At 32.8% G+C, this 15626-nt stretch overlaps 1 protein-coding gene across 2 annotated transcripts in view; it reads left to right on the top strand.

Annotated features, from left to right (window-relative positions):
- LOC111716431 (FMRFamide receptor) overlaps window positions 1-14944 on the top strand; it is a 22700-nt gene extending 7756 nt beyond the window's left edge. For both annotated transcript variants that reach the window (XM_023491887.1, XM_023491888.1), the window contains exons 2-5: window positions 3923-3996; window positions 7057-7184; window positions 11876-11964; window positions 14814-14944. In XM_023491887.1, the coding sequence (XP_023347655.1) occupies window positions 3923-3996; window positions 7057-7184; window positions 11876-11964; window positions 14814-14929 (407 nt within the window). In that variant the 3' untranslated portion in view covers window positions 14930-14944. The remainder of the gene's footprint in view (window positions 1-3922; window positions 3997-7056; window positions 7185-11875; window positions 11965-14813) is intronic.
- Window positions 14945-15626: the final 682 nt, after the last annotated feature.

Raw genomic sequence — 15626 nt, 5'->3', positions numbered from 1 at the left:
ATTATTAAACCCCAATTTACCCCTACACTGCCCCTATTAAACCCCAATTTACCCCTACACTGCCCCTATTAAACCCCAATTTACCCCTACACTGCCCCTCTTAAATCCCAATTTACCTCCACACTCGCACTCTACTGCATTATAAAAATACAATTACTGTTCAACAGTCGGAAAATAGATTAATCTTGAGATAATGTTTTAACAATTAATATTTTATAATTAGGATCTATTCCTAAACATAATCAAACTTACTTTGTATTGTAATTTTACAATAGATGAAAAAAATACTCTAGACCTGCAAACTACTGGGAATGATAAAAACAAATGTTGGAAAAATTTAAAATTTCATTCTTAATTGTTACTAATATTTCCATTACCATACCATATATTACCATTTCGCGGGGCTCATTGCGGCCTTGCACCCCCTCCCTACCCCCCCCCCCCACATCTTGAAGGTTAATATTACTTGAAGCTAGACTTGAAGCCCTCTATCAAGGTTTGCTTGAATACCAGCAAGAACATCGAGCTCTTCCACAAATTGTCAAGTTTTCCAATGAAACGATATTATTTGTGTCCTCGATCAACCAGGTTGTAATTATTTTCCTCGTTACAGACTACCATACAATTATATTTTATAACACAGGGTCATTTTCAAGAGCGTTGACAGAGATCAATCTTAGAGGGGGGGGGGGGGNCGTGTACAGTCCCTAGTGTAGGACGTGTACAGTCCCTAGTGTAGGACGTGTACAGTCCCTAGTGTAGGACGTGTACAGTCCCTAGTGTAGGACGTGTACAGTCCCTAGTGTAGGACGTGTACAGTCCCTAGTGTAGGACGTGTACAGTCCCTAGTGTAGGACGTGTACAGTCCCTAGTGTAGGACGTGTACAACGTGCAGAACAACAAATATCCCCCCTTCTTTTTTTCTGTAAGATTAGTTATTAAGGAAAATGTGCATTAAAATTATCCCAGTTTTTAATCTTTTAAACTTTAATGCTTGCATAACATAATGTTTATTTCTAATTCCGCAAATGTATTTTTGCACATAAAGCTAGACTTAAGTTAAATATTTTAGCTAAATATTGAATTAAGTTAACGAGACCCAATTTAACTTTTCAACATTTAGGTTTAAATAACAATAGTTAAACTTAGTTTCCACTGTTTTCATGTTTTAAACCTTGTTCCTTGTATGGGACACAGTGCAAGGATACTATGTATATATATAAAATATATAATTTATCTATTGACTACAGAGTTTTAACAAGCTCTCTTGTCACTGAACATAAAAGTTCAGGTTTCTCACCCTTTCTAAATAATTCTTACTCTGTAATCGTATCCTGCTAAACAATACCTATAGATGTAAACTGCTCCGAAATCAAAATTGTTCCCAAAACTCTTCCTTTTATCCCTGTTATGGCTACCTAAACCCGTCCTTGTATCCCTGAATATAGTTACCTAAACCCGTCCTTGTATCCCTGATATTTTTTCCTAAATCCGTCCTCGTATCTCTGATATTGTTTCCTAAATCTGTCCTTGTATCCCTGAATATAGTTTCCTAAATCTGTCCTCGTATCCCTGAATATAGTTTCCTAAACCCGTCCTTGTATCCCTGATATAGTTTCCTAAACCCGTCCTTGTATCCCTGATATAGTTTCCTAAACCCGTCCTTGTATCCCTGAATATTGTTTCCTAAACCCGTCCTTGTATCCCTGATATTGTTTCCTAAACCCTTCCTTGTATTCCTGAATATAGTTTCCTAAACCCGTCCTTGTATTCCTGAATATTGTTTCCTAACCCCGTCCTTGTATTCCTGAATAATGTTTCCTAACCCCGTCCTTGTATCCCTGAATAAAGTTTCCTAAACCCGTCCTTGTATCCCTGAATATAGTTCCCTAACCCCGTCCTTGTATTCCTGGTTTAGTTTTCTAAACCCGTCCTTGTATCCCTGAATATTGTTTCCTAAATCCGTCCTTGTATCCCTGAATATAGTTTCCTAAACCCGTCCTTGTATCCCTGATATAGTTACCTAAACCCGTCCTTGTATCCCTGATATAGTTACCTAAACCCGTCCTTGTATCCTTGAATATTGTTTCCTAAACCCGTCCTTATATCCCTGAATATAGTTTACTAAACCCGTCCTTGTATCCCTGAATATAGTTTCCTAATCCCGTCCTTGTATCCCTAAATATTGTTTCCTAAACCCGTCCTTGTATCCCTGAATATTGTTACCTAAACCCGTCCTTGTATCCCTGAATATTGTTTCCTAAACCCGTCCTTGTATCCCTGAATATTGTTTCCTAAACCCGTCCTTGTATCCCTGAATATTGTTTCCTGAAACCCGTCCTTGTATCCCTGAATATAGTTTCCTAAACCCGTCCTTGTATCCCTGAATATAGTTTCCTAAACCCGTCCTTGTATCCCTGAATATTGTTTCCAAACCCCGTCCTTGTATCCCTGAAATTGCTTCAAATCTTCAAAATTGAAAAGTTTCCAGATTTCTGTTTTATAAAGTGTCCTCTGACAGTTAAAATATAGTTTTCAAAATTCATGCATCCATACACTCTATATATATTATATATATTAGTTATTATGTTCGAACTAAGTAGGAAAATTAAACCAGACTCTTTAGTGACGTAATACACGTGTATGTACACTGAATAGTGAATAGTCAAATGGATGATCATTCTTTTTACTCTTTGAACATGTCTAATGTATATTTCTACAGATATTGTAATATGCTATTAATATACTTTATCCTTAGGTTAAGATTTTGTCAATACAGGATGGGGGGGAGGGGGGTTAGTAACAGTATTAGCTTTTAAATGTTGCTTTTTAATCCGCATAATTTTAATACAGAGACATTTTTCTAAGCAACATTTTATTCAAAAACTACCATTTTAATCCTTTCTTAGGGTCATGTGAGTTACCGCAAAAAAGTTGGGCGTCATAAGCTCCGCCTTTTGGACAGCTATTCAATACAAACAAACATTTATATATAGTCAAAGAAATATTAGGTCTTCGCAATTTTCTGATTTCCGCGAGTATTTGCTCAGCCACAATAAAGAATGGGGGCATGATCCCCCCCCCCCCTTGATCTAGATCTTCTGCAGACTCCGAGTACAAGTTTACATTAGATTTGGTCTGAGTGGATTGGTTCGGTTTTCTTTTTGCAATAAGATAAAAATGTTCCCATGAGATTAAAATAAATATTAAGGATTTTATTGCAAACCCTTCTATGTACACTGTACAGGANCCGTGAGAGGGGTAGGAAAACATGTAAAAACTTTAAATATAGAGTTATCCTATACAGTTCTGGTTGTAAAAAATAAAGGGGTATTTTGCCCTCCTTTACTATATAGTTTCAGTAGAAGTAAATATTTCAATTTACTGATAGCGCCGATTGAAGGATTTATAATTCTGATTGGATAATGAGATAGAAAGATAGATGTTACCGCCAAATTATTTCTATTTGTTCAGAATAGACAACAAACTCATGACTGAACCCTGATTGGATCAGGCGCTAATGGACTCGGCGTACAGGAGTGCCTTGTCCAACGCCCCCAATGCAAAGTTTTGTGAGACACCCTGTATATATATAATATATTTTTCCGCTTGTTATCAGCTTATCAGGCATTTTCTAATTAGTATTTTCAATGCATGAATTCTTAATTTGACATTTATAAACTATCCGACTTTAATGATGTTTTTTTCATGCATGCAGATCATTTAAATCTCAGAGCTTAACGAAAAAAGTCGAATTTTTTATTCTTAAAACATCCTATATGAGTGAGTAATTGGATATAAGTTACAAAGTTTGAATTACGAACTGCTTTAAACCTTATATCTAACTAGTATATCTATATCTATACATATCACATATTGTTTCTGTCAAAACGAGTAAAAACAAACTAATAATGATATTCAGGAAGCGTGTACAGTGTTGTTGCTGTTGCTGTTGAACGATATTTCAACATCTGTAAACCGTTTGATAGGAACAGGGTGAGTACAACTTTATTTTTAACCAGCGTTGCCCGGGGTGATCATAGTCACTCCCACCGTTTACCCGCACTTTGTTATAAAATACAATTTTTGCTATTTTTTCTTATAAAAGTTGACCCACTCAACTTAGAATCTCAAATGATTTATAATCGGATATACAAACAAACAGGCATTATTATTTTTAGATAACTCCCCATGACCCCCTAAAATACTCCACCGTGCCCCTCCCCCCCTCCTTCCTCTTGATAGGGATTTGCCATTCTCTGTTGTGCGCAAATGCCCCGCAAAACTCCTAAACAGAGAGATCCAGAAAAATAATTAAATTAGTATTTATTTATGGTTAGGTTAGGTTAAGACACTTTCCGGGCCGAGCGCTGCGGCTAGGACAGACTAAGGGGCCGAGCGCTACGGCGACGTATTAGGTTAAGTTATTACACTTTCTGGGCCGAGCGCTGCAGCTAGGACAGGCTAGGGGGCCGAGCGCTGCGGCCAAATGTCTTACATTTAAGACCCCACCAGCTGCCAGTCTCTACACAGGCATCCCACAGATATTATTTTTCTGGATCTACAAAATTCAATCCCCCTCTCTCCGCCCCGGAACTCAACGGGGTACCCGCGCACAACAGAATATGGCAACTGCCCTCTTGATATACTATTAAACACGACACTTCAGGTCATTAAAAACAGAATTTAAAACTTATAATAAGTGTTGCCTCTATATCTCTTATTTCTTATGAATTTAAAATATTTCGGAGAAAAATTTATTTTCCCAAAAACGCAAATTGATCAATCAAATGGTAAATTTTGCCACAGTAAAAAAGTTAGAAATTCTTGGAAAAAACACTTTCCCATGACGAGTCACATTATAGCGTTTAACCAAGTGACCGGCGTGGCCCAGATTTATATTATTATTTATGGTCTTTATTGTTACTGCATAGTTTTAAATTTGAATTGAGCTGAAATGTCTGACGTTCAAATTTTTCAATTTTTAGCCCATGTCCCCATGGGTTTCCTAAAAAAATTTGACCAATTTGGTCAAGCCTTATGGCCAGCTATATCGAACATAAATACATATCTATATAAATATAAATATAAGCTATTTTAATTAAAGTTTAATTAAAGTTTGAGATTATTTAAATAAACCAATTGTTTTAAAGTAAGGTACCAACTTTAATCAAGAGAACCTAAAAGAAGGCTAGGAAACCAGGAACCCAACACTTGTATTTACAACAGCAAAGGAATTGCAACTCTTTGCCACAAACTCTGACTTTTATCTTTGCAACCTGATGGTGTAAAGCTTTGAAATTTCAAACTTATTTTATCTGATCTAACAGAATTCATAGTGTGAAATATCTAAGGTCTACAAAAATGGGTTGAAAGGATATAGGAATTAGAAAATCTTTATATTATCAATTTGAACAAATAAGATGCTTTGAAGTGTAAAGGAATTGAGTCTTTGCCACAAACTATGAATTCTGTTAGATCAAATAATATAAGTTTGAAATATAAAAGATTTACGACATTGGATTCCAAAGATAAAGGGATTATAAAATCTCAGAGTTTGTGACAAAGACTCAATTCCTTTGGATGCTTTGCAATACAATTCAACTATTGGAAAGCATCAAACATTTTCCTTTCTGATAATATTAAAGCATTAGAACTGTCACTGATACAGGTAAGTCAGCATTGAAAGACAAAGAAATTATTTTCTAAGTCACGACTTTAAGACACATTCTAGGTCACAATTCTAACTCAAACCCATGTCTAAGTCATGGAAAGACATATTCTCAGGTCACAGTTCTATTACATCAAACTTTTGAAACCAAACTATGTCTTAAGACACTATCTATCTTAGTGACAATTCTAAGTCTTAAATAGATACAGTAAGTTTCCTGATATAATATAGTTTCCTGATACAGTAAGTTTCCTGATACTGTAAGTTTCCTGATACTGTAAGTTTCCTGATACAGTAAGTTTACTGATATAATATAGTTTCGTGATACAGTAAGTTTCCTGATACAGTAAGTTTCCTGATATAATATAGTTTCCTGATACTGTAAGTTTCCTGATACAGTAAGTTTCCTGATATAATATAGTTTCCTGAAATAATATAGTTTCCTGATATAATATAGTTTCCTGATATAATATAGTTTCCTGATATAATATAGTTTCCTGATACTGTAAGTTTCCTGATATAATATAGTTTCATGATACTGTAAGTTTCCTGATATAATATAGTTTCCTGATACTGTAAGTTTCCTGATATAATATAGTTTCCTGATATATACAGTTTCCTGATATAATATAGTTTCCTGATATAATATAGTTTCCTGATATAATAGTTTCCTGATATAATTTAGTTTCCTGATATAATATAGTTTCCTGATATAATATAGTTTCCTGATATAGTATAGTTTCCTGATATAATATCGTTTCCTGTTACTGTAAGTTTCCTGATACAGTAAGTTTTCTGATATAATATAGTTTCCTGATACTGTAAGTTTCCTGATACAGTAAGTTTTCTGATACTGTAAGTTTCCTGATACAGTAAGTTTCCTGTTACTGTAAGTTGCCTGATATAATATAGTTTCCTGATATAATATAGTTTCCTGATACTGTAAGTTTCCTGATACTGTAAGTTTCCTGATACTGTAAGTTTCCTGATACAGTAAGTTTTCTGATATAATATAGTTTCCTAATACTGTAAGTTTCCTGATACAGTAAGTTTTCTGATACTGTAAGTTTCCTGATACAATACAGTTTCCTGACACAGTATATTTTCAATATAAATTCTTCATTGAAGCGCCGTGAACCTGGCAACTTTAAAAAGAGTATTTCCAAAAAATACAATGAATTTGCTTTTTTAAACCTAGTCCAGACGATATACTTTTCAATATGGTTGAATCGGATTAAGGGGGTTCTGTGTCCATTGTGAGAAATAATCTTATTACAGGGGACATTATAGTTCCTAATCTACAAAGTTATCTTTATCAAGGGTACGTATGCAAATATCTTTCAATACAAGCAGTGAGTCATGAGTAATGATTCTGTTTTCTCCAGGTAGGGGTTATGGACGGGTTCGGATATATCCTTGGTATTGTAATCTTCTCCTTCTCCTACAACATCATCAAGTTCTTCGAGCTGAAAACTGTTTACAACACATCATACGATAATACAACTAATATCAGGTGACAAGTTTAACAACAAATTCGACCATAAAAGTTGTCAGAAGCAGGTTTGTAATGATCTAGCCCGTCTCTCCTCACTTAATCTTTATGGCTAAACCGCCTCAAACTCTAACTATCAGTCAATCCTGACTGCTGTATGGCTATCTGCCTCAAACTCTAACTGTCAGTCAACCCAGACTGCTGTATGGCTAAACCGCCTCTAACTCTAATAATCAGCCTACCCAGGCTGATTCCGTCCATACTAAACAAGAGTCTGTATACAACTGATTTATTTATAAACATGATTATGTGGGCCGTTATGACCGGCCAGGTAACAAAACTAAAGATAGAATTATAATACAAATATGAATAGCACGGTAAGGTAGATAGATAGAGATACAGCTACTGGAGAATTCATTACAGGTTTATAAACCTTGTTAGTTGTATCCAACTCAGAAACAGGTTTATAATCCTTGTTAGTTGTATCCAACTCAGAAACAGGTTTATAAACCTTGTTAGTTGTATCCAACTCAGAAACAGGTTTATAAACCTTGTTAGTTGTATCCAACTCAGAAATCATATTAGACATTCAATTAGATGCAATTTGGTCATATCTGTTGTTGTTAAAGACTAATACGAAAGGAAAAAAACAATCTGAGCTGAAACTGTAGAATGATGGATATCAAGATTAATGCTTAAATGAGTTAAACTCCTGGTTTTACTAAACCCAAGATTATTTCAAAATGCATTTGATATCCAAGAAAGAAGTTAAAAATTTAACCAATCAGCGTGTCATGTTAAGATGTACTCTTTAACTTTTGAAAAACCGGTATTGATTTCTGGTATTGATGGTGTCATATCGATTGAACTAAACATCGATTGAACGAATGTAAGTTTTGGATTAATGTTATTAAGACTAACGTTCAAAATGACAATAGTTCTAAAATTCTATGAATTTAATTGAATATTAGATATATGAATTGAGTTCACCTAAGATAAAAGGATGTTATTTCTTGCCACCAACTCAATTTTCTTAATCCCTTTATCTTTTCAACGTGGAGGTGTAAACCTTTGATATTCAAGCGTAGATATTTGAATTTACATATTCTATAGTTTCAAATATCAAAGGTCTGACATCAGGTTGCCAAGATATAGGGATTACAAATCAGAGTTTGTGGTTAGTTTACCAAAGCACTAGACCCTCCTAAAGTTGGTGTCCTTTAGAGGAGAAGGAGAAGAAACAAAAAGAAAAGAGAAACTGGATGAAAGTCGAGAAAGTAGATGAAAAAAGGGAAAAGAAGAAGAGAATAAAGAGAAAGTTTATTAAAGGAAAAGTACACATGAACGGAAGAAAAAGAAGAAGAGAGAATTAAGGCAGGAAAGAAAAAGAAGAAAGGAGATTAAAACAGATAATCATGACAGAAAGGGAAAAAACAAAGAAAAGAAAAAATGAGACATCCTCACTCTCGGCTACACCCCTTGGATCAGTACAATTTTGGGTTTCCAGGGGATTTTAACGCCCCATCGGATGTTGAGTCACTACCTGTAAGAACAATAATAAGCCCATCCCCAGACATATTTCTGTATACGCCACTGAAAAATTTTCTTGCTTTTTAACAATTCAGATAATAATGTTTTTATTGTGATTTTGTTGATATAAAAAATAAAGAATGTTCACTAGAGAAATTTGTACATTGCAAATGCATTGAAGGGTAAAATTTAAATATGCTGGATCAGCATAGATTGAGGTCCAAGTATTTAACTAAAATAAAAAGATGTGTGTAATGTAAAATTTACATTAGCATGCAATACTGCTCATTAGGATTAATATTTCATGACATTATTGAAAATATCCAATTATCTCTGAACCCTGAAAAACGAAAATGATTTATCTAAAATCAATCAAGAAGGTTAAATAATGGCTACTGCGAGAACCGGTAAACTCATAACTTGAGTCTAGAAGTCGTCTTTACTATTGATTAGTCTATAACAAGGTTTATTTACTACTAACTAGTCTATAACAAAGTATATTTACTACTAACTAGTCTAAAACAAGGAATATTTACTATTGACTAGTCTATAATAAGGTATATTTACTGTTGACTAATGACTAGTCTTTAACAAGATATGTTTACTATTGACTAGTTTTATAATAAGGTATATTTACTACTGACTAGTCTATAATAAGATATATTTACTATTGACTAGTCTATAACAAGGTATATTTACTATTGACTAGTCTATAACAAGGTATATTTACTCCTGACTAGTCTATAACAAGGTATATTTACTCCTGACTAGTCTATAACAAGGTATATTTACTCCTGACTAGTCTATAACAAAGTATATTTACTCCTGACTAGTCTAAAACAAGGTATATTTACTCCTGACTAGTCTTTAACAAGATTTATTTACTATTGACTAGTCTATAACAAGGTATATTAACTCCTGACTAGTCTTTAACAAGATATATTTACTATTGACTAGTCTATAACAAGGTATATTTACTACTAACTAGTCTATAGTAAGATATATTTACTACTGATTAGTTTATAACAAGGTATATTTACTACTGATTAGTCTATAATAAGATATATTTACTACTGACTAGTCTATAACAAGGTATATTTACTATTGACTAGTCTATAATAAGGTATATTTACTATTGAATAGTCTTTAACAAGATATATTTACTATTGACTAGTCTATAATAAGGTATATTTACTACTGACTAGTCTATAATAAGATATATTTACTATTGAATAGTCTATAACAAAATATATTTACTACTGACTAGTCTATAACAAGATATATTTAATATTGACTAGTCTATAATAAGATATATTTACTATTGACTAGTCTATAAAAAGGTATATTTACTACTGACTAGTCTGTAATAAAATATATTTACTACTGACTAGTCTATAACAAGATATATTTAATATTGACTAGTCTATAATAAGATATATTTACTATTGACTAGTCTATAATAAGGTATACTTACTATTGACTAGTCTATAACAAGGAATATTTACTACTGACTAGCCTTTAACAAGATATATTTACTACTGACTAGTCTATAATAAGATATATTTACTACTGACTAGTCTATAATAAGGTATATTTACTACTGACTAGTCTAAAATAAGATATATTTACTACTGACTAGTCTATATTATATCTATCTATTTATCTATCTATCTATCTATCTGTCTATACTATATCCAGGTAGAAAATATGGTCAGCACATTCCCAACAGACGGGATTTAAACTATGTGTAAATATGAATACATCAGATCTGTCATGTATTTTCATGAATTTTAATGCAATGTTTTTTACAAGTATCAACATTGAAAATAAAATATTAAGAAATGCTCCTCATCTTTTTATGTATTTGATTGTAATCCGATACATTTGGTGCAATCCCAAAGGCTTTGTGGGTGAAATACATTTTACACTGTACAGTGTACTTTGAACACTGTACAATATACTGTTTATTGTACAGTATACTTTGTACACTGTACAATATACTGTTTATTGTACAATATACGGTTTATTGTACAGTATACTTTGTACACTGTACAATATACTGTTTATTGTACAGTATACTTTGTACACTGTACAATGTACTGTTTATTGTACAGTATACTTCGTATACTGTGCAATATATATACTTTTGATAGCTTCAAAGTTATTTAAATTAAAACCATTCAATTTTCAATAACACAACTATAACATATCTTCTGTACAACAGAAGATATGAAGATAACTGATCGTTCTTTATTATTCTTAAATTTTGCTCTGTATTCCTATATACTGATTACTCCGTACTATCATTGATTATTATCCTTGAATTTAGCATTGTATTTCCTTTATAAATATCCTCATTTATTATCTTTGAATTTAGCACTATATTTCCTATATAAATATCCTTGATTATTATCCTTGAATTCAGAACTGTATTTTCTATAAAAATATCCTTATTTATTATCCTTGAATTTAGCACTGTATTTCCTATATAAATATCCTTGATTATCATCCTTGAATTAAGCACTGTATTTCCTATATAAACATCCTTATTTATTATACTTGAATTTAGCACTGTATATCCTATATAAATATCCTTGATTATTATCCTTAAATTAAGCACTATATATCCTTCATAAACATCCTTATTTATTATCCTTGAAATTAGCACTGTATTTCCTATATAAATATCCTTGATTATTATCCTTGAATTAAGCACTGTATATCCTTCATAAACATCCTTATTTATTATCCTTGAAATTAGCACTGTATTTCCTATATAAATATCCTTGATTATTATCCTTGAATTAAGCACTGTATATCCTTCATAAACATCCTTATTTATTATCCTTGAAATTAGCACTGTATTTCCTATATAAGTATCCTTTTTATTATACTTGAATTTAGCACTGTATATATTTTCTTTGTTCATCATATAAGCTCTCCTACAATCTAATTATTTTACCTTGACACAAAAACTAGAGTTTTTAACCATTTTACAACTTTTAAAAGGATACATCTAAAATTAAAGTTTTAATTCAGTTTCTTCTTTTGTGTTTTCCTAAATAAAACCCTGTGAACTATTTATGTCTTAATTGGATTTTACATCGAAAAGAATATTTCATGTTCTTTAGCTCTAATATATCTCTACTCATAATATGTTTTAAATAAGTTTATTATTTCAGTACGACCCAACCGAATGTCGAGCTGACCAGCCTACGGAAAAATCCTGTTTATGTGAACACGTATATTGTCTGCAACACAATTATTATGGGTAAGATTATACTTTGAACACGCACCCCTGACCCATTAGTAAAAGTAAATTCAACCTAAAGTCTGACCGCGTCAACCTTGCACCGGCTAGTCCTATTAAGTGTCTGATTTCTTTCCCAATGTCCGGGCGATACAGTACAAACTGGGACCAGAAAGGTTGACCCGGCTCTGAAATTCAAATGTACTATAACAGCTGCCCGTGTGAAGAACTACGAGTTATTCAAACCATTCTTTAGCTCAGAGCCAACTGTAGATATATTATAATATTACTTAATACTTTTCAAATTCATTAGAAAAAAAAACAATAAACGTTAAAAAAAACATTGTTGATTTAAAGCGACCTTTTTAAAGAAAACATTTTTTATTTACATCACTTCTTTCCTTTAACGAGACCAGGAACGTAATTTTCAGTGAATAGCTTTATTTTACATTTGTTCAAAACGTTGCACTTTTAACCTTCAAGAATGACGGAGGTATTCTTGTAATCAAAACTTTATTTTACGTCGCATGGTTGCCGAAGGCTCTGAATTTTTAGCTAGACAAATATGAATACCTCCGTCCTCGGTGATTTGGAAATGGTTTGAAGAGTATCCTCCTGGAAAAAAACATACTTCTGTTTGAAAATTACTTCTCCAGCCCCTGGAAGTATTTTACATAGATCCCTGTCCGACTTCAGTATCTAGCTAGTTTATATGTTTGATGCTTTATTAACCAACATTCAAAACTTCCTTTTTTTACCAAAACAATATTTCTACATATTTATGACCGGGATAAAGTGTATATGCAAATATACAAATACTAGGCTTTAAGGGTGCTTCGCGCCCATTTTCTATTTAAATTGTGAACATGTTCTTTTTGTTTAAATTTTAAAACAATGAAGAAAAAATTTCGCGGATTTAAAAAAAAAAATCGCGGATTTTCAAGAATTTAAATTTTTTTACAAAATTAAAAACCTTTAAAACACATTTTTTTTTATCATTCGTAAACCTTCCCTGTGGTCACGTGATGTCCCACAAAAAATTTGGGCCCGATCGGTTCAGCCGTTTTGACGTTTATTGGATACAAACAAACAAACAAACGCACAAAAAACAGACAGACAAGCCAAATTTATATATAGATATGTATATTCAATAGATTTGTCTCAGGTCTGCCAGAGAATGTTCTTTTCTCTTCTATAGTTGTTTTTCTGTCATACCCATACAATGTATACGTATATAGAATTCCTATACATATATCTATATACATATTAATAATCGTCAAGAAACCTCATAAAACAAAGCTCTTCGTTCATATACATATTTGTATGTATATATATTTATATGTCAGCTATATCTGGCCAAATGGGCAATGGCCTTTTCGAATGGGCTGAATTTTTTTCAGGGAACCCTTGACTAAACATAGGCTAAAATTGTTTTTTCAAAAATTAGATTTTTAAAAAATTCCACGGGCAACGCCGTGCACTTCAGCTAGTATCTCATATAACTAGTGAGATGTAATTTTCACCAATTTAATAGAATGGACAAGTCGTCTTAAAGGGAGTTACCGGCAATGTATGGGTCTGGGTCTGTGTCTCATTTTCAATGGAGTATTTAAAGTCATAACTTGAGTCTAATAGTCGTCTTTCTGTTCCAGAGTTTTATGGTGCTCACTGTAGGAAAAATATGTTTAATTCTAACAATTTCCTCCATTGTTTCTGTAAAGCAGAAATCCCAAAGCGTCTTATACAGAGAAACCACAATTTAAAACAAGCTAGTTTTAATTTTAAAAATATGGATATCTTATTCTTTTTGATCATAAAAAGCTTTTTATGGTATTGATGCGATTTGGACGATTTGGACTTTACATTATGTATGCATCCCCCTTGGATGTGGCAAGCATGCTCAGTTTTTTCTTCTTAATATTTCAATAAAATTAATATAAATTGTATCTTTGAAGATCTAAAGAATTTTTAAGGATTTTCAGGAATGTAATAAACAAAAAATTTTAAGAATTCAATTGGGAAGTAAAAAATAAAAAATATCATTTCAGGTGAATTTCTTTTTCAAGTAATATTGCAATTGAAAGGATTGTTAGGATTGTTATCCTATTGAAAAGCCCTACGTTTTTTGTCGTCTTCCTGAAGTAAAAATGCTCTGGTACTCTTTGTTTGGAAGTATCCTACTTTCCAAGCTTGCTGGTAGATCTGGTTTGACCGGCCTAATGTGCCGGTCTCAGGGTTTACCTTTATGACCTTCACCTTGAGACAAAGCTAGACTACTTGTTTGTAAAGTAAGCCAGGTATTTTGTCTCAGGGTACGTATGAACCTCTAGAAGCCATCCTGGGCTGGTCAATTGGGTTGACCGGCCCTGTTGGCAGCTCCCTTGAGGACCCAGAGAGAAGAGAGGGTGTTAAACCCTCTTCTGAATGATATTTGTTTTTTATTCGTTGGTGATCTACGAAAAGTATTTTTTTAAATGCGCGCAAAGTTCAATATAAAACCGGTTTATGATGATTAATGGACAGGACTGTTCATTTTTCTGACTTATATATAGTGTTCTTAGTGTACTTTGTACTCCTGGTTGATCTTTAGTGAGATTAATAACCTTTATCATAACGTTAACACGTATATATACTTCATCATTATTATAGAAATAATAAATATTATTATATTGCAATCTGTTTGTTTGAGATATCTTTGAAGTTTTTATTGATATACTAGGCTTGACACAAAAATCTCGATTTTTTCTGGTTGTAATTTTTAATTTTGACGGTCCAGAAACCTTTCCTTGGGCCCAATTGGTTTAGCCGTTTTGACTTTTATTGAATAAAGACAGACAAGCAAAGTTTAAAAATATTTATTTTATATCTAGGTGTATTCCCCCTATTCCTACTGTGGCTGCTGAACTGGAGAATTATTGCTGCCATGCAGCTCGCAACAAGGAGACATAATAATATTTCATCATTGCAGAGGTATTTTACACTTTAAACTTTACACCTTGTACACCTTACACCTTACACCGTACACCATACACCCAGGGGCGTACGAGGGCTTTTATTTAGGGGGGTGCACAATTTAGAAATTCTTGGAAAAAACACTTTCCCATGACGAGTCACATTATAACGTTTAACCAGGTGACCGACGTGGTCCAGGTTTATATTATTATTCATGGTCTTTATTGTTATTGCATAGTTTTAAATTTGAATTGAGCTGAAATGTCTGACGTTCAAATTTTTCAATTTTCAGCCCATGTCCCCATGGGTTTCCAAAACAATTTTACCAATTTGGTCTAGCCTTATGGCCAGCGTTATCGAAAATATACATATTTCTATATAAATACTAGCTGAAGGGTCCGGCGTTAAATGTTGAAAAAAAATTGTTCAGCCTATAACACCCCCTGGCCACCCATGAGTGTCCACAAAAAATTTCAGCCCAATCGGTCATGCTGTTTGACCGGCTATACGCAACATATATACGAATGTCTTGTTTTATTATATAGATAAATATTAGTTATTTTAATTAAAGTTTGAGATTGTTTAAATAAACCAATTGTTTTAAAGTAAGGTACCAACTTTAATCAAGAGAACCTAAAAGAAGGCATTTAAATGAATTCTAAAGTTTTTTTCTAAACAATAATGCATTTCCAGCTCAACTACCATGTTTAGTCGAGAGAAAAGGGTATTGG

This window comes from Eurytemora carolleeae, unplaced genomic scaffold (assembly GCF_000591075.1).
Source record: "Eurytemora carolleeae unplaced genomic scaffold, Eaff_2.0 scaffold2062, whole genome shotgun sequence".
Classification (NCBI taxonomy): domain Eukaryota; kingdom Metazoa; phylum Arthropoda; class Copepoda; order Calanoida; family Temoridae; genus Eurytemora; species Eurytemora carolleeae.
Note: the sequence above shows the minus strand (reverse complement) of the source record. Positions and strands in the feature narration are given on the sequence as shown.